The 18,975-nt window shown below is 43.2% G+C and overlaps 1 protein-coding gene across 4 annotated transcripts; it reads left to right on the forward strand.

Annotated features, from left to right (window-relative positions):
- Window positions 1-18,949, forward strand: LOC135506038 (ribonuclease ZC3H12A-like). Of its 4 annotated transcripts, XM_064925403.1 has the most exons (7): window positions 1-106; window positions 390-833; window positions 12,379-12,929; window positions 14,040-14,179; window positions 14,406-14,640; window positions 14,857-14,963; window positions 17,611-18,949. In XM_064925403.1, exons 3-7 carry the CDS (start codon window positions 12,598-12,600, stop codon window positions 18,621-18,623), a joined length of 1,827 nt encoding a protein of 608 aa, XP_064781475.1. In that variant the 5' UTR covers window positions 1-106; window positions 390-833; window positions 12,379-12,597; the 3' UTR covers window positions 18,624-18,949. The 4 variants fall into 4 exon arrangements, with proteins under 4 accessions (XP_064781475.1, XP_064781477.1, XP_064781476.1 ...); XM_064925405.1 differs by lacking the exon at window positions 1-106 and having other exon boundaries at window positions 298-833; XM_064925404.1 differs by lacking the exons at window positions 1-106; window positions 390-833 and adding an exon at window positions 9,489-9,507.
- Window positions 18,950-18,975: the final 26 nt, after the last annotated feature.

Consider the following 18,975-nt stretch of genomic DNA (forward strand, 5'->3'; position numbering starts at 1 on the left):
CAAGTACGACCTGCTTTTAGAGGAAGAAGGAACAAGCCATTGGCATGCTGAGAAGAAACTCAAAGACAAGAAGCACAATCACACCAGGAAGTTCAAGAAATCCAAGGTTGACTGAAAATGTCTCCCCAACTCATTGTTTGTGAAAAATGTCCTTTGTTTCACAATAATGTTCAGTCAGAGCATTAGAGTAAGAATATATGAGTAAGCATGTGATTTGGGTATGGCCTATTATTTCAACAGTTGTGACACCAGTGATTTGGGTATGGCCTATTATTTCAACAGTTGTGACACCAGTCACTCCAGCTACACAGTCATTCCGCAGAGTATAACTCCAAAGATTTCTATCTAACCTTTCTCAAATCTCTTTCTCTCCCATGTTATACCTACAGTGGGACAGGGAGGAACCCCGGCGGGAGAAAAAGACAGACTGGCAACATTCTCACTCCAGGGAAAGAGACGACGGCGATGACCACCATAAGCACAGCATGTCCCATGAAAAGCACCGCCCGGAGGGCCATGACAAGGGCCACAGGGAGAGTAGCCGTAGTCACTCACCCAAGAAGTCTAAAGACAAGGAGAGGAGCAGACACCGATGATGAGAGAGGAATGGGATTGAGGTCCGTTCCATTTCAACTTCCATCAATTATGGAATTGGAAATTCCTCTTTAAAAATAAATGGCCGTTCTTTTCATGAATTGACTAAATTTAAATGGAATTGGTCCTCCCAAATACCTGCCTCTGTGGCCCCTACTACCCTACCACGACCACCCATGTCTGGGAGAGCAGAACCAGGGACTCGTCATGACTAAAACCTCGGCAGTTAGTAAGGTTGTGTAAGTATATTTGTTTTTTAGTTTGACTTATACCTACCCCACCTCTCTTTCTCTGTTCATCAAAGGGGGGTGAATTATTTTTCCCCCATGTTTGTCTTTGACCTTTTACTGTAGTTTCTTACAGATTTTATAGAGTAAATAAATTAAGTGGGCATGGAAAACATGAGTTGTGTTTCTGAGTGAGTGCACTGCAAAGGGATTTCCCTGTGTAACCCTCTCCGCGAGGTCGGCCAGTGTGATATCACTGAAATAGCATGATATCTCACCTTCCACCTCGCTGCGTGAAAACAAGTGGGAGGAAGCTATGCTAGCTGAATGTTGTGTGGGCTACATCTCTAAATGAGGGATCCTCTTTTGGCGACCGTTTTAAATGTTTTGGGTCTGTGTATCTTGGCAGTACTGTCAGAAAGGGTATCAGTTAGCCCAACCTGAATCCTGTGTTGAAGTATATTGGGATGTGAGGGGGAAACCAAAAGAGAGCTAGATTTAATTCGATACAGTCCTGACCAAAAGTGTTCAGAATAATGTTTTCAGCCTTGGCAGTCATAGAAGAATAGCACAGTGAGGGTTAGTGTGTGCAGCTAGCGAACAGTCGTTGAGTTTTCCACAGGGCCTTGTGCAATGCTGTGGGCCACCACTTCTAGCCCCCTCTGAGTTCCCTGAATTAAAGCACGAGAGACCCAAGTCAACACTCACCATATTTGGTCTGTTGACATTTGGAATCATTTCACATTTGGTTGTTTCTCAGAATGAGATGCCATTTTGAAGCTTCCCAAAATGGGTTGTTTTTAACTTGTACTGAGTGTGGGGGTGGGGTGGTGGTGGAACCAGATGGCTGTTGGAGGGAAGCCGGTGAGGTTTAGCGTGGTTCAAGTTGTAAAAAGACTGCAGATAGACAGAGGTATGTTTTGTTTTCCACCCCCATATCTAACCACTGTCAGACTTCCCCAACAGCCCACAGTACCTGAGTGAGAGCAAATTGCACTTGACAAAAGGAGTGAATATAATGGCACTGTAGAAAGCTAAATCATGAGCAGACAGTTGTAGGATCCCACGGTCAGAAGCTAATTCCCATCATTGACCAGAATTAGGAAGAACTTGGGACCAAGGGAAGTGTACAGTCAGTCATGCATTTTGTTCTAGAGACAGCCGGGTGTACAAAGTGAAATGTCTCCCCACTGGGCACACACTGGTTGAATCAATGTTGTTTCAATGTAATTTGTCAACGTATTGTGATGTGGAAGCATATGTGGAAAATAAATTGAAAACAGTAGTTTGATTGGATTTCAAAAAAAGTAATCTCATTTTAACCAGCATTGTAAACACTGAAATTAGGGTAAAACTTAACTAACAGGTTGTTACATCAATGTATTTAAGTCAGTCAATCTAATTCCAACGTAATCATCAGAACTATGTATACATTGAAATTGTGTTAAATACCACAAATAAAGATTAATCATTTTCATACTATATTGGGTGGTTGAAATGATCGAATTTCATATTTGATTAGGCACATTTTATTTGGTCATATTTTAATAGTGAAATGGTATGTTTGAATCAACGTCATTATTTTAATGTCATGCCAACAACCTAAATAAAGAGATATATTGAAATAAAATGTGAAGCTACAGTCCAACGGTTCCTGCCAGAACATTGCCTCCTACTGGTACATGAGCACTTCAGTGAGAACAAGTCTACCATCCAGATGCCGACATCTATGTACTAAAGCCTTGTTCACACTGCAGACCGTAATGCTCAATACAGTTTTGTTACAAGTGACAAACTCGGATTTGTGTTTGTTCAGACAGCAGTCATTTGCTAACATGGCTACGCTAGTTCTCATAGTAATGACGGGTATTGTGCACAGTGATTTAAGCTGATTGGCGGTGCTCATGCTTCCTATCACTCAGAAGTTCTGTAGAAGACTAAGGTGACAATGCCTGCCATGGATGTTGCTTTGAATGTTCAAAAAGATAAGATGAGCCAACTTTCAAAACTAGTCCTTTTTGTCTAGCCTCAGCAATCAACTAGCTGGGTAGCTGTTTAGCTTTTGAGCACATTTACTAATTTGTTTGTAAACAGTTAACAAGCTAGTTAGCTACCACATGTCCCTAATATACAGTGCATTCTGAAAGTATTCAGACCCCTTGACTTTTTCCAGATTGTTACATTATAGCTTTATTTAAAAAATTGATTAAATACTTTCCCCCCGTCATCAATCTACACACAATGCCTCATAATGACAAAGCAAAAACAGATTATTTTTGCACATTTAAAATAAACGCTGAAATCCCATTACATAAGTATTCAGACCCTTTACTCTGTACTTTGTTGAAGCACATTTGGCAGCAATTACAGCGTCAAATCTTCTTGGGTGTGATGCTACAAGCTACGCACACCTGAATTTGGGGAGTTACTCCCCTTCTCTGCAGATCTTCTCGAGCTCCGTCAGGTTGGATGGGGAGCATCGCAACACAGCTATTTTCAGGTCTCTCCAGAGATTTTAGATTAGGTTCAAGTCCGGGGTCTGGCTGGGCCACTCAAGAACATACAAAGACTTGAAGCCACTCCTGCATTGTCTTGGCTGTATGCTTAGGGTCGTTGTCCTGTTGGAAAGGTGAACCTTTGGCCCAGTCTGAGGTTCTGAGCGCTCTTGAACAGTGTTTTTTTTATCAAGAATCTCTTTGTACTTTGCTCCTTTCATCTTTCCCTCGATCCTGTCTAGTCTACCAGTCATTGCTGGTGAAAAACATTGCATAATGCAGCCATCACCATGCTTCACCATAGAGATGGTGCCAGGTTTCCCCGAGACATGACACTTGGCAGTCATGCCAAAGAGATTAATCTGGGTTTCATCAGACCAGAGATTCTCCCCCGATTGCTCAGTTTGACCAGGTGGCTATCTCTAGGAAGAGTCTTGGTGGTTCCAAACTTCTTCCATTTAAGAATGATGGACGCCACTGTGTTCTTGGGGACTTCCAATGCTGGAGAAATGTTTTGGTACCCTTCCCCAGATCTGTGCCTCGGCAATCCTGTCTCGGAGCTCTACGGACAATTCCTTCGACCTCATGGCTTGGTTTTTGCTCTGACATCCACTGTCAACTGTGGGACCTTATATGAACCGGTGTGTGCCTTTCGAAATCATGTCCAATCAATTTAATTTACTCCAGGTGGACTCCAAGCAAGTTGTAGAAACATCTCAAGGATGATCAATGGAAACAAGATGCACCTGAGCTCAATTTCGAGTCTCATAGCGAAGGGTCTGAATACTTATATTTATACAGTGGGGCAAAAAAAGTATTTAGTCAGCCACTAATTGTGCAAGTTCTCCCACTTAAAAAGATGAGAGAGGCCTGTAATTTTCAGCATAGGTACACTTCAACTATGACAGACATAATGAAAAAAATCTCCAGAAAATCACATTGTAGGATTTTTAATGAATGTATTTGCAAATTATGGTGGAAAATAAGTATTTGGTCACCTACAAACAAGCAAGATTTCTGGCTTTCACAGACCTGTAACTTCTTCTTTAAGAGGCTGTCCTCTGTCCTCCACTCGTTACCTGAATTAATGGCACCTGTTTGAACTTGTTATCAGTATAAAAGACACCGGTCCACAACCTCAAACAGTCACACTCCAAACTCCACTATGGTCAAGACCAAAGAGCTGTCAAAGGACACCAGAAACAAAATTGTAGACCTGCACCAGGCTGGGAAGACTGAATCTGCAATAGGTAAGCAGCTTGGTTTGAAGAAATTGTGGGAGCAATTATTAGGAAATGGAAGACATACAAGACCACTGATAATCTCCCTCGATCTGGGGCTCCACGCAAGATCTCACCCCGTGGGGTCAAAATGATCACAAGAATGGTGAGCAAAAATCCCAGAACCACACGTGGGGACCTAGTGAATGACCTGCAGAGAGCTGGGACCAAAGTAACAAAGCCTACGATCAGTAACACATTATGCCGCCAGGGACTCAAATCCTGCAGTGCCAGACGTGTCCCCCTGCTTAAGCCAGTGCATGTCCAGACCCATCTAAAGTTTGCTAGAGAGCATTTGGATGATCCAAAAGAAGATTGGGAGAATGTCATATGGTCAGATGAAACCAAAATAGAACTTTTTGGTAAAAACTCAACTCGTCGTGTTTGGAGGACAAAGGATGCTGAGTTGCATCCAAAGTACACCATACCTACTGTGGAAACATCATGCATTGGGGCTGTTTTTCTGCGAAGGGACCAGGACGACTGATCCGTGTAAAGGAAAGAATGAATGGGGCCATGTATCGTGAGATTTTGAGTGAAAACCTCCTTCCATCAGCAAGGGCATTGAAGATGAAACGTGGCTGGGTCTTTCAGCATGACAATGATCCCAAACACACTGCCCGGGCAACGAAGGAGTGGTTTCGTAATAAGCATTTCAAGGTCCTGGAGTGGCCTAGCCAGTCTCCAGATCTCAACCCCATAGAAAATCTTTGGAGGGAGTTGAAAGTCTGTGTTGCCCAGCAGCAGCCCCAAAACATCACTGCTCTAGAGGAGATCTGCATGGAGGAATGGGCCAAAATACCAGCAACAGTGTGTGAAAACCTTGTGAAGACTTACAGAAAACGTTTGACCTCTGTCATTGCCAACAAAGTGTATTTAACAAAGTATTGAGATGAACTTTTATTATTGACCAAATACTTATTTTCCACCATAATTTGCAAATAAATGTATAAAAAATCCTACAATGTGATTTTCTGGATTTTTTTCTCTCATTTGCCTGTCATATTTGAAGTGTACCTATGATGAAAATTACAGGCCTCTCTCATATTTTTAAGTGGGAGAACTTGCACAATTAGTGGCTGACTAAATACTTTTTTTCCCCACTGTGTATGTATATATATATATATATATATATATATATATATATATATATATATATATATATATATATATATATATATATATATTATATAAGGTATTTCTGTTTTTATTTGTAATAAATTTGAAAAAACTTCAAAACAACCTGTTCACTTTGCCAGTATGCGGTATTGCTTGTAGATTGATGAGAAAAAAAAATAACAATTTTAGAATAACGTAATAATCTGGAAAACGTCAAGGGCTCTGAATACTTTCCGAATGCACTGTAAATGAAAACCGTACCGGTTGATACATTTTTTCAAATTCAATGTATTTTCAACGTTGATTCCACATCCCAATACTTCAAAGGAAAGTTAATTCAACCAGTGTGTGCCCATGCAGTGAGTGGATCAGTTGTAAGAGCTAGGAATGTATTTGTATTTGCTAGACAATAACGTATTCGATCAACAATGCAAATCTGCTTAAATGTTATAAGAACTTCACCCACTTTCAAGATGTTCTTTTCTACTTTGTTATACAAGACAACCCGTTGTAGAATAAATGGCCTGATATCTATTGTTTCTTATGTGCATGACTGTGCATGAACTTGGTGATTTGGCATCTGATGTTTTCTAGTGTTGATATCTACTGTAATACAAAGTGTTTGTCAGTTCCAGGAAATGTATCAGGTTCTTTTTAAAGGTTCCACCCTCTCACTTGTTTCCACTGTTATCAAATAAATATCAAACGTCTCAGTGAAAGTGGCGAGGGCGGGTCCTCCTGAGACGTAGAGCCAGTGGGTGAGTAGGAGGAATAGAGCTCTCATTTGCTTTGCCTCCACAACTGTCAAGTGATATTTGATTGCCACGTCTTGAGGTTAGTCACAACCACGGTGCGTCCTTTATTGAAAGGGGGAGATCAAGCTGATCCCAACTGTTATAGGCCAATTTGCCCTGTTTATCAAAAGTGTTGATAGTCTTATACTCAGCTGGCCCCTCCCAAGATGTTGTGTTAATCGCTCTACAACAAAGCTTTCTTAGTGTCCAACCAGCTTTCTCTGCCCTTAACAGTACTCCGAACACCTCCAAAATAAAGGTAATGTGGTTTGGTACAATGCCCCTCTCCTCAGCGGTGTGATTACTACCACTGAGGGTTTAGAGCTTGAGGTAGTCACCTCATACAAGTACTTGGGAGTATGGCTAGACGGTACAATGTCCTTCTCTCAACACATATCAAAGCTGCAGGCTAAAGTTAAATCTAGACTTGGTTTCCTCTATCGTAATCGCTCCTCTTTCACCCCAGCTGCAAAACTAACCCTGATTCACATGACCATCCTACCCATACTAGATTACGGAGACGTAATTTATAGATTGCCAGGTAAGGGTGCTCAAGCGGCTAGATGTTCTTTACCATTTGGCCATCAGATTTGTCACCAATTCTCCTTGTAGGACACATCACTGCACTCTATACTCCTGTAAACTGGTCATCTCTGTATACCCGTCGCAAGACCCACTGGTTGCTGCTTATTTATAAAACCCTCTTAGGCCTCACTCCCCCCTATCTGAGATACCTACTGCAGCCCTCATCCTCCACATACAACACCCGTTCTGCCAGTCACATTCTGTTAAAGGTCCCCAAAGCACACACATCCCTGGGTCGCTCCTCTTTTCAGTTTGCTGAAGCTAGCGACTGGAACGAGCTGCAAAAAACACTCAAACTTGACAGTTTTATCTCCATCTCTTCATTTAAAGACTCAATCATGGACACTCTTACTGATAGTTGTGGCTTCGCGTGATGTATTGTTGTCTCTACCTTCTTGCCTTTGGTGTTGTCTGTGCCCAATAATGTTTGTACCATGTTTTGTGCTGCTACCATGTTGTTGTCATGTGGTGTTGCTACCATGATGTAACAGTATAGACTTTATGTCAGTCCCCTTGCCCCGACCTGGGTGCGACCAGGGATGCTCTGCACACGTCAACAGTCACCCTCGAAGTATCGTTACCCATCGCTCCACAAAAGCCACGGCCCTTGCAGATCAAGGGGAACCACTACTTCAAGGTCTCAGAGCAAGTGAAGTCACCGATTGAAACGCCACTAGCGCGCACCCCCGCTAACTAGCAAGCCATTTCACATCGGCTACACTCAGCCCCCTTTTGACCTCCTCCTTTTTCCACAGCAACCAGTGATTCGGGTCACGGCACCAATGTAACAGTATAGACTTTACGTCCGTCCCCTCGCCCCGACCTGGGCGCAAACCAGGGACGCTCTGCACACGTCGACAGTCACCCTCGAAGCATAGTTACCCATCGCTCCACAAAAGCCACGGCCCTTGCAGATCAAGGGGAACCACTACTTCAAGGTCTCAGAGCAAGTGACGTCACCGATTGAAACGCCACTAGCACGCACCACCGCTAACTAGCTATCCATTTCACATCGGCTACACTGTGTTGTCATGTGTTGCTGCCATGCTATGTTGTTGTCTTAGTTCTCTCTTTATGTAGTGTTGTGGTTTCTCTCTTGTCGTGATGTTGGTTTTGTCCTATATTTGTTTTATTAGATATTTTTTTGAAGGCTGGCATTGTAAATAAGAATTTGTTCTTAACTGACTTGCCTAGTTAAATAAAGGTTAAATTACTTGTTCATACGCCTACAGCTCAATGTGCTCAAGCCGCCCATATGAGTCATGTGATGATCATGTTGTAGCCTGTTGTCGATGGTGTCACACGTCATGATTACCTGCTGTGTTCCTTCTCCATTTCACCAGTGTGTGGAAGAAAAACCATAGCTTTAAAGGAACTGAAAGCACAAATGTTTTTTTTTCTTTCTCCAATGGTGTAGATCTTACTCACTCACTGTGTATTTACAGTACCTGATTGAAAGTACACCAAGAGGATAGACCAGTAATCAACCTGGGAGGCAGAAACATATGTTTAGATAATGTACTAAACCTTTATCTTTGTAAAGACCAAACACTTGAAACTGCACTAAAAAGCATTAATTCCCTTTATAGCATATCCATCAAAATAAACCAAATCTACTTGCTCTGTAAAATGAACCCTCCACTTATTTGATTTAGATTAGATTCATTAGGATCCCCATAAGCCAAAGCCAATGGCAACAGCTAGTCTTACTGGGGTCCGACACATAACGAAAAATACATTACAGACAAATAACTGATCCACTTATTCTCAGTACATGCAGGTAGATAAGGAAGTATAAGACACTTTCCTTAGAATCTGGACCAGTTTAACTGCTGTATGTGGGGACTGTTCCTGAGAATACCGCAGTCATGCATGGCCTACGAGGATGCCTCACCCCAACCAGAAATGGATTTATTTCTTTTTTAAAGATATTCACGAAAATATTCTGTAAATATATCAATCATCAAATGTCTTGTTTTGTCATTAAGTATCTCAAGCATCCACATTAAGAGGTAACTAACCTACTATATTGTGTCACAATGTAATTTTAATCAGCCGAATAAGGTTTACTGTACATTGAGCATTATGCTGTATGCATGCATGCAAAATATTTTAACTGTAGCTTGGGTGACCATCATCTGTTGTCCACCCAACTCCTTTGTAACATGATACTATATTGTCCAAATACATGTATTCAATATTTGTTATACGTTTTAAGTCTCATGCAAATATGTAGCCTGGGTGTTTTTGCATATTTATGTGTACTGAATAAATATAATGTCCTTGATTCTAAACCTGTATGGCCAAAACATTTCGTTTTAAGAGCAACTTGACTCTCAGGGGGAGGGTTTATGGTTCTGGCTGTTGTCAATCTCATCTGTCAGTTGAGCTGCAGCCACGACTCAGAGAGCAGGTGAGTTCATTGCAGGAGGAAATGGTGTCTGGCATTCCAGAGGGAAATACGTAGTAGTATCAGCCTCTGTGTGTGTGCTGTACCACAAGAAAGACAAGCTCTAGATTTTCAACTATAGACTTTATTTTGACAGACATACCACGATGGCATGTTATGCAAATTGAATTACATTTCACCATTCCTTAAAGCTATTCTTCTTGTTTCAGATTCAAAATGATGTGTGTGGCAGTGTGTGTACGTCAGTGGAGGCTGCTGAGTGGAGGACGGCTCATAATAATGGCTGGAACAGAGTAAATGGAATTTGATATCATTCCACCTATTCTGCTCCAGCCATTACCACGAGCCCATCCTCCCCAATTAAGGTGCCACCTGTGGTGTATGTTGGGGTTATTAAACGTCCGCTCTTACGATATGAATCTAATACAAGCTGCTCATATTTCAAGAACTAACCTCATATTCAATAGAACTTCACCTACTACTGAACAATATGTAACAGTACGAAGTAAGAACAGTGCCGGGTAACTGGGTAGGTACAGTATCAAGTCTCAGGCAGTCCCACTGTGTTGTAATGCCACACCAGGAAGATCAGAGAAAGAGGGGAAGAACTCTAAGGGCTTACCTATAACAAGCTGCATTCTGACCCAGACTCTGCATTGGGCTCAGATGAGGAAGTGAAATGATTGCATTTGTCTTTTGCTTCCTTGCTGGCATTGGTCTGAGCAAAGTCTCTGGAGACTTCCTCATATGACTAATAAGAGTACACACAGGTTCTGTCTCTCCATGAGATTGACGCTCTCTCACACACATCAACAGGTTCTCTACCCGACAAGCAGGCTGATTGATGCTCCTTCTAACTGCCACCTACTGGAACTGTAAGTAGAAAGAGAGAGGGAGCAGAATTAGCACACAATCCACCTAATATCCAAATCGTGTTCAGCTGCAAGGGTTTACTGTATGTAAATGTTTGTAACTTCTTAGAGCTGATATAATTTATTTTGGTAGTTTTGGTTTCTTTGATAGTTCACTGGGATTGTCTTTATGTTGTGTGCTTGAGAGTTTGGCAAGTGTTCATTTCAACTACCACACAGTTCACAGCAAGTGTTCAGTGAGACACGAAGTGTGTGATCGTTGTAAGACAGGCGTGGGAAGCCTCATACTCTGCATTCAGGACTGTGTCGAGTCTTGTAGAGGTGGTGCAGAAAGAGTGTTCTGGTTTGAGATGCAGCGGTGAGAGAGGATGTGGTTAGAAGTAGATTGTTCAAACTATTCAGAGGTAGAAGATCAACAACCCTAATCTCACTTTTGTCACGTGCAAATGAGTGGGGGTGTGGGGTATCGTAACCCATATTTATCTTGGAATTATCACCCCTATATAGTTGTGCATTAACTGGCATGGTATGCTTCTCTATTAGAGTTTACTTGTAAACTGAGCAATGTTTGTCTTAGCCTGACATTTTCTTCCTTATTCTTCAAGAGGCTTTTATGATGTAGCAATAAACATTAAACACGTCTCTTATCAAACTCCTGTCAGGACTCTGTTGGGTCTACTCTGTCTAAGGTTGTCACCTGTTGTATTCGGCGTATGTGACAAATAAAATTAGATTTGATCTTGAAAACACCAGTGCCTTTCAAATTTGAATGCGGTCGGGATGAAAGGGTGCTCTTAGGGAACAGAAGATGGGGCATACAAACGTGTGTGTGTGTGCATGTAACACTGCATGTTAAAGTAGAGATGAGGAGTTTCAATTTGTGCGTGTTCACTGTCACCATGATAGTCTACGATTGGTGAAAAATACATTCCTGAAGCTTTTAACACTTTCTAAATATGTTGCTATTCTTAGATATAACCTCAACATTCCATAGGCCTACCCAGAATAGAAGGTAAAGGGTGTGGTGAAGGCATGCACAGCACCTACCCAGAATAGAAGGTAAAGGGTGTGGTGAAGGCCTGCACAGCACCTACCCAGAATAGAAGGTAAAGGGTGTGGTGAAGGCCTGCACAGCACCTACCCAGAATAGAAGGTAAAGGGTGTGGTGAAGGCCTGCACAGCACCTACCCAGAATACCCTACCACTGAGGAAGTACAGTTCCCGCTCAGCCCAGTCAAAACTGTTCGCTGCTCTGGCCCCCCAATGGTGGAACAAACTCCCTCACGACGCCAGGACAGCGGAGTCAATCACCACCTTCCGGAGACACCTGAAACCCCACCTCTTTAAGGAATACCTAGGATAGGATAAAGTAATCCTTCTCACCCCCCCTTAAATGATTTAGATGCACTATTGTAAAGTGGCTGTTCCACTGGATGTCATAAGGTGAATTCACCAATTTGTAAGTCGCTCTGGATAAGAGCGTCTGCCAAATGACTTAAATGTAAATGTAGAAGGTAAAGGGTGTGGTGAAGGCCTGCACAGCACCTACCCAGAATAGAAGGTAAAGGGTGTGGTGAAGGCCTGCACAGCATGTCACTTTTCTACCTTTTCTACTCAGTCATTGGTAGAGTCACTTTGTAAAATAATTATTGGGGTTTTCCAGACCACTAAATGGAGGATGTGTGTGACTGGACTGACGTAAAGTATTTGCGAAACAAATATCAAAACATTTCTGTTTTGGTTTAAAGAGAGGAATATCCTCATTAATTCCGGTGGTCTATATTTGTCATGACAACGGACGCTAGTTGTATCAAACACTTTATTTAAGTTCACCTGAGCCTATAGGGGCTTTCTAGACCAGTATGACGTGAGCGTCTGCGTGCAGTCATGAGACTGTGGCAGCGCGAGCAGCCGATTCTATCCTTGTGCAGTGTGCACCTAACCACATTGAAAGTATCTGAAAGCCCCGTGACCTCCACCATGCTTCTTCATGTGTTTACAGAGTTGAGGTTGCCTCACCTCACCCCCCTGGCCTTCCTGCACCTGTCAGATCTTCCAAAACTGATGCTGTTGTTGTGGAAACCGTGATGAAGTGATAGAAAAAGGAGACGAGCAGGATTCCCCAACAGACAGAGTCCTGACAGGAGCCTGGAAGGATACTACTACTAGACACTGACAGACCTGAGGCAGAGTGTGCCAGACTGAGCTGAGGACCAGCAGCATGGACCAGCAGAATGGAAAAGTGGAGCGCTTCCTCAAGCTGGGCTACTCCCATAGTGACATTGTGCGTGTGCTAGAGAGCCTGCGTCATGACGCCCAGACCAACGAAATACTGGAGGAGCTGATCAAGACCTGCCAAATCACCACTACAACAACCACCATTACCCCATCCATACCAGCCAGCCGCTCAGCCCACTCCAGCCCACAGCTGGTCCCTCGAGGCTGCAGCTCTCCCCACCCCAGCCAGTCCCTACGGCCCAGCTCAGCTACAGACAGGGATCCCACTTTGGGATTCAGACCGGTGGTAATTGATGGAAGCAATGTGGCCATGAGGTGAGAGTACTACTTAATTTTGGACTATAGGAATTTTAGCATTAAATAGATAAAGACAGAGTATTAAATGAAATGCTGGCACTAATTAAGCTAATGTATGTACTAATGAAAACATAACCACATAGCGATTTATCTGGTCACCCACAGCACCTGCATTGTCAGATATGTTATAACAATAGTGAAAAACACATGCTACAAATACTTTGAAATAATCAACAGGTGACAGAGGTAGGTGTTGACACTGCAGCCCGAAACTGAGAGGAACAAAACGAGAAGTTCACTTCTCATAAATCAGATGTTATTTTGTCCAACACAGATCACGTGTCTCAAGCTAAAGCTGGGGGTGTGCTGAACTTTGAAGGGTTCTACTTCTCAGGCAAACGCACTCCTCTTACTCAAATGAACTCTGGCATAAATCTCAGTGACAGTTTGCTTACAAAGCAGCCTTTGATTACTCAAGTCCTGAGTTTCCTTGTTCCTAAAGGTCTCTGTCCCTAAAACTTTAACTCCAAAACACTACCTAAACTTTCTAAGCAAAGTACATCTTTCTACTAATCATTGTGTATTTTCTATAACCTGTGCTATTGTTGTTGGGTTCGGTGCCCTGCCCCAGTGGCTTTATAAGGCAACAATGTCTTATCTTTGGTGTCCTGTTATGCAAAGTTGCCTACCACTTCCTGATGGTTGAGTGCAGGGAAACCCCACGCTATATATAGTGCTGTCTGTATAAGCAAATGATCCACTCCCTGTGATCAGCTGCCAGTCAGGGTCTGGGAGGCCTTATAGCACTATAGGTCTTAGGCCTGTCTAAAGTATTGCTGGAGACATCGCACCACTATTAGGATGCTGCAGCTCACATGTGATACAAGGTTACAAAAGTGTGACATTATATCTTCTCCAAGACTTTCTGTTATTCCAGTTTTTGGTAATTTGGGGAGATAGTTTTCACTTTAGAGTTGTTTCTGGGATGAAAGGACACACAACAGTCTCTTTGCTGGGGCTATGCAAAAGAGTGAATTGGAGTAGCTGAGTCACACAGCTAGCTGGCTTCAGTCGTTTTAGAACTGAAAAAGGGAAGCTAATGTTCTACTGTGGCTCCTGTCTTTGCAGCCATGGCAACAAGCAAGTGTTTTCATGCCGGGGGCTGTTGCTGGCAGTCAGGTGGTTTTTGGAGAGAGGTATCCGTGACATCACAGTGTTCGTGCCTCTGTGGAGAAAGGAGCAACCCCGTCCTGAGGCCCCCATGACAGGTAGGACACACCTGTTATACTATCTGACCAGGGCTAGATGGCACTGTGGAGCCACAGGTCACCAACACACCAACACTACACCATACAGTATTGATGGCCTTTTATAACTGAGAATTGTTGTTTACACCCTGTATGCTGTGCACTACTTTCTTGTCTTTTTAATGATTGATATGATACAATCCATCAAGTCTATGGAACTCTAACCTCTCGTCACGTGACCCTGCAGATCAGCCCATCCTCCATGAGCTGGAGAAGAGAAAGATCCTGGTGTACACCCCGTCACGCTGCGTCAACGGGAAGAGAGTGGTGTGTTACGACGACCGCTACATCATCAAACTGGCCTACGAGTCCGATGGCATCGTTGTGTCCAATGACAACTACAGAGACCTGCAGATAGAGAAGCCAGAGTGGAAGACGTTTATAGAGGAAAGGCTGTTGATGTACAGCTTTGCCAATGACAAGTAAGTCCCAACACTAAGACTTACAGCATCTAAGAGGGCATCTGACGCAGGGCCTATAAAGAGGATATAAACCATTTTAATTTGGGGTTGGCATATGAGAGTTGGTATACCACCTGTTACACCACCTACAAAATCCCCCCTGCTTATATACTTCTAATACATCTGTAATGAAGACTTGACTTGTTTACATCATATTCATATGACTTTATATTCAAGGTTCATGCCTCCTGATGATCCTCTGGGAAGGAATGGCCCAACGATTGACAACTTTCTGAGAATAAAGCAGTGGACCCCAGAAAACAAGAAGGAGCGTTGCCCATATGGTTGGTAGATATTTTACAATACACACTTTTATTTTCAGTTTCCTACCTCATTCACCTGGGGGTTTTGACTGTAACTCATCCAATGTGAGCCAGCTGAGCAGGATTTGATTTGTAGTTTGTGACTAGTAGTTGGGTCGGTTGTAATTCCATTTGGCTGCCTGTCAGCCGGCTGTTGGCAATGGGAGAGCAGCACCACTCCAAGGCTACAGCACAGCGCCACTCACAAACAAAATACCTTATTATCAACACCCAGGATAATAAAGCTAACGGCAGGCCTGGGATTATTCCTGTCAGAGGAGTACAACGGACCCTCATAGCACTCTGCCGTGTACCTAGTGGAACAAAAACAGGCTGGAGACTAGACATATTTTGTTTGCTTTGCTAAGTGTGTTTACAGTACTAAAGAAGGGGGGAAGAGGGCTTTACAGTGAGTGCACTCAGACAGACACACATCCGAGTTGACAGTCTCTTTAAAGAGTTACAGGGTTACATACAGTGCCTTGCGAAAGTATTCGGCCCCCTTGAACTTTGCGACCTTTTGCCACATTTCAGGCTTCAAACATAAAGATATAAAACTGTATTTTTTTGTGAAGAATCAACAACAAGTGGGACACAATCATGAAGTGGAACGACATTTATTGGATATTTCAAACTTTTTTAACAAATCAAAAACTGAAAAATTGGGCGTGCAAAATGATTCAGCCCCCTTAAGTTAATACTTTGTAGCGCCACCTTTTGCTGCGATTACAGCTGTAAGTCGCTTGGGGTATGTCTCTATCAGTTTTGCACATCGAGAGACTGACATTTTTTCCCATTCCTCCTTGCAAAACAGCTCGAGCTCAGTGAGGTTGGATGGAGAGCATTTGTGAACAGCAGTTTTCAGTTCTTTCCACAGATTCTCGATTGGATTCAGGTCTGGACTTTGACTTGGCCATTATAACACCTGGATATGTTTATTTTTTAACCATTCCATTGTAGATTTTGCTTTATGTTTTGGATCATTGTCTTGTTGGAAGACAAATCTCCGTCCCAGTCTCAGGTCTTTTGCAGACTCCATCAGGTTTTCTTCCAGAATGGTCCTGTATTTGGCTTCATCCATCTTCCCATCAATTTTAACCATCTTCCCTGTCCCTGCTGAAGAAAAGCAGGCCCAAAACATGATGCTGCCACCACCATGTGTGACAGTGGGGATGGTGTGTTCAGGGTGATGAGCTGTGTTGCTTTTACGCCAAACATAACGTTTTGCATTGTTGCCAAAAAGTTCAATTTTGGTTTCATCTGACCAGAGCATCTGACCAGTCTCCCAGGTGGCTTGTGGCAAACTTTAAACAACACTTTTTATGGATATCTTTAAGAAATGGCTTTCTTCTTGCCACTCTTCCATAAAGACCAGATTTGTGCAATATACAACTGATTGTTGTCCTATGGACAGAGTCTCCCACCTCAGCTGTAGATCTCTGCAGTTCATCCAGAGTGATCATGGGCCTCTTGGCTGCATCTCTGATCAGTCTTCTCCTTGTATGAGCTGAAAGTTTAGAGGGACGGCCAGGTCTTGGTAGATTTGCAGTGGTCTGATACTCCTTCAATTTCAATATTATCGCTTGCACAGTGCTCCTTGAGATGTTTAAAGCTTGGGAAATCTTTTTGTATCCAAATCCGTCTTTAAACTTCTTCACAACAGTATCTCGGACCTGCCTGGTGTGTTCCTTGTTCTTCATGATGCTCTCTGCGCTTTTAACGGACCTCTGAGACTATCACAGTGCAGGTGCATTTATACGGAGACTTGATTACACACAGGTGGATTGTATTTATCATCATTAGTCATTTAGGTCAACATTGGATCATTCAGGCGCTGAATAATTTTGCACGCACAATTTTTCAGTTTTTGATTTGTTAAAAAAGTTTGAAAAATCCAATAAATGTCGTTCCACTTCCTGATTGTGTCCCACTTGTTGTTGATCCATCACAAAAAAATACAGTTTTATATCTTTATGTTTGAAGCCTGAAATGTGGCAAAAGGTCGCAAAGTTCAAGGGGGCTGAATACTTTCGCAAGGCACTGTATCTGCGCATTTCCCTAGTCATCCCGTTCACTCTGTCCAGTTTGAAATATAGTTGAGTAGTGGAGACCAGAGTCTATCAAACTTGGGCTGTCTCTTGTGGAGGTCATAAGTGAGCTTTTCAAGAGGGAGAAAGTCAACAATCTGGTCAATCCACATTTTAAATGTAGGAGGGGTATTAGAGGCCCACAATAGAAGAATACATTTCTTAGCAAAGTATGTAATAGTCATAAGCCGATTTTCTCTGTCAGGATCAAGAACAAAGTCCTGCTGGGCATTAAGGAGATAGATACACGGGGTCATATCAAACTGTACCTCTAATATTTTCTGTGCAGCAGTATGTATAGATTGCCAGAATCTGTCAATCTCTCTACAGCTCCAAAATACATAAAATGTCGTTCCACTTCATGATTGTGTCCCACTTGTTGTTGATTCTTCATTATAAATACAGTTTTATATCTTTATGTTTGAAGCCTGAAATGTGGCAAAAGGTCGCAAAGTTCAAGGGGGCCGAATACTTTCGCAAGGCACTGTATGTGAGCCATGTTTTTGAAAGCCCATAAATATTCCTTATATGTTTCTTTCCAGGGAAGAAGTGTACTTATGGAGTGAAGTGCAAGTTCTACCACCCAGAGCGCTCCAACCAATCGCAGCTGTCTGTAGCAGATGAGCTTAGAGCCAAGAGCAAACCTGCTGCTCAGACAGACAGGGAGTGGTCATTTCTCCCCTCAGGCCTCGGCCAGGAGGGCCATATCTACACATCCCTTTACGAGCCGGATCACACTACTAATCATCTACACAGATATCCTTCCACACCGCCTCACCTTAGAAAAAATGAACATTCCCAATCCCACAGGGCTTTGCCAAGTGATCAGTTCACCAGCCAGAGAGAAACAGGCAGCCCAGTTCTACAGCACAAATCCAGCCACCACTTCTGCCCCAGCCCAGACACTGACGAGGCCTTTGGCTCCTTGGAGACCTCCCTGTCCAGACTATATGTCCAGGACCAGACAAACAACCCCAAGGGGCCCGGGGTGTCTTACACATACAGCAGTGGGGTGGCCGGGTGCAGCCAGGGCAGTGGGGACGTCTACCCTTCCAGCACTTACAGCAGCCACAGTTACGGCAGCAACACACAGAGGCTCAGCCTGGGTGGGCCTTCCTCGGGAGTCCACTATGCCCCCCAAAGACTGCTACAGTGTGGCTGTGACCACTCACAGAGCTGTGAGTGCAGCCAGTGCATGTACGGCCACCAGCATCTCCAGCCACAGCTAAGAAAGAGCTCCTATGTTGTCCACAGTAACCCCATACATTTCACCGAGCAGCAGTACTTTCAGAGTCCTCCCCCACAAAGGCAGAGTCACAGCCTCCCAGAACACAGCCTGGGACAGGGCCTCTCTGGTGAGAGAGTGGAGATGACCAGGTCCAATGGCGGTAAAGCTGCAGATGGTGAGCAGAGGAGGAGTGTGAAGAACCAGCTCAGCACCCTCTTCCCCCCCAGCATGGTAGACTATGTGATGAGTCTGTACCCACACACCCTCAACAAGTCAGAGCTGGTTCCTCTGATCCAGAGGTTCAGAACCAGCCACGTTCCCTTCTAACGTGCAAGATCTTTCTCTGTAAGCATTAAACACAGTAGTTCCTCAGCAGACTAGAGACAAGCTTGAAAATGTAGCAGTCTGTGCTGAATTTCCTATGTATGTATATAGGTCAAGTGCAATGCACTACCATCTCCTGAATGATGCTAGTTCATTTTGAATCTAGCATTGCCTTAAAGATTATCAAAGCAGCATGTGTTGTTTTAACATGTAGCCTCAAACTGAGGGAAGCTATTTGACAGAATGTGTGTTAACCTGTACGGTATGCAGAATAATACTGTCCTTGTCATTTATTTGTTGTCATATTAAAAATAAGTCCTTGAAAATTGTCTGATGATCTGTCTCATTTACCAAT

This window comes from Oncorhynchus masou, chromosome 19 (assembly GCF_036934945.1).
Source record: "Oncorhynchus masou masou isolate Uvic2021 chromosome 19, UVic_Omas_1.1, whole genome shotgun sequence".
Taxonomy (NCBI): domain Eukaryota; kingdom Metazoa; phylum Chordata; class Actinopteri; order Salmoniformes; family Salmonidae; genus Oncorhynchus; species Oncorhynchus masou.

Excerpts from the sequence above, each read along its gene's own strand:
- LOC135506038 (XM_064925403.1), top strand. The coding sequence starts at position 12,598 with ATGGACCAGCAGAATGGAAAAGTGGAGCGCTTCCTCAAGCTGGGCTAC. Across the intron at positions 12,930-14,039 it reads GGAAGCAATGTGGCCATGAG|CCATGGCAACAAGCAAGTGT; the intron begins GTGAGAGTACTA and ends CTGTCTTTGCAG. Across the intron at positions 14,180-14,405 it reads TCCTGAGGCCCCCATGACAG|ATCAGCCCATCCTCCATGAG; the intron begins GTAGGACACACC and ends GTGACCCTGCAG.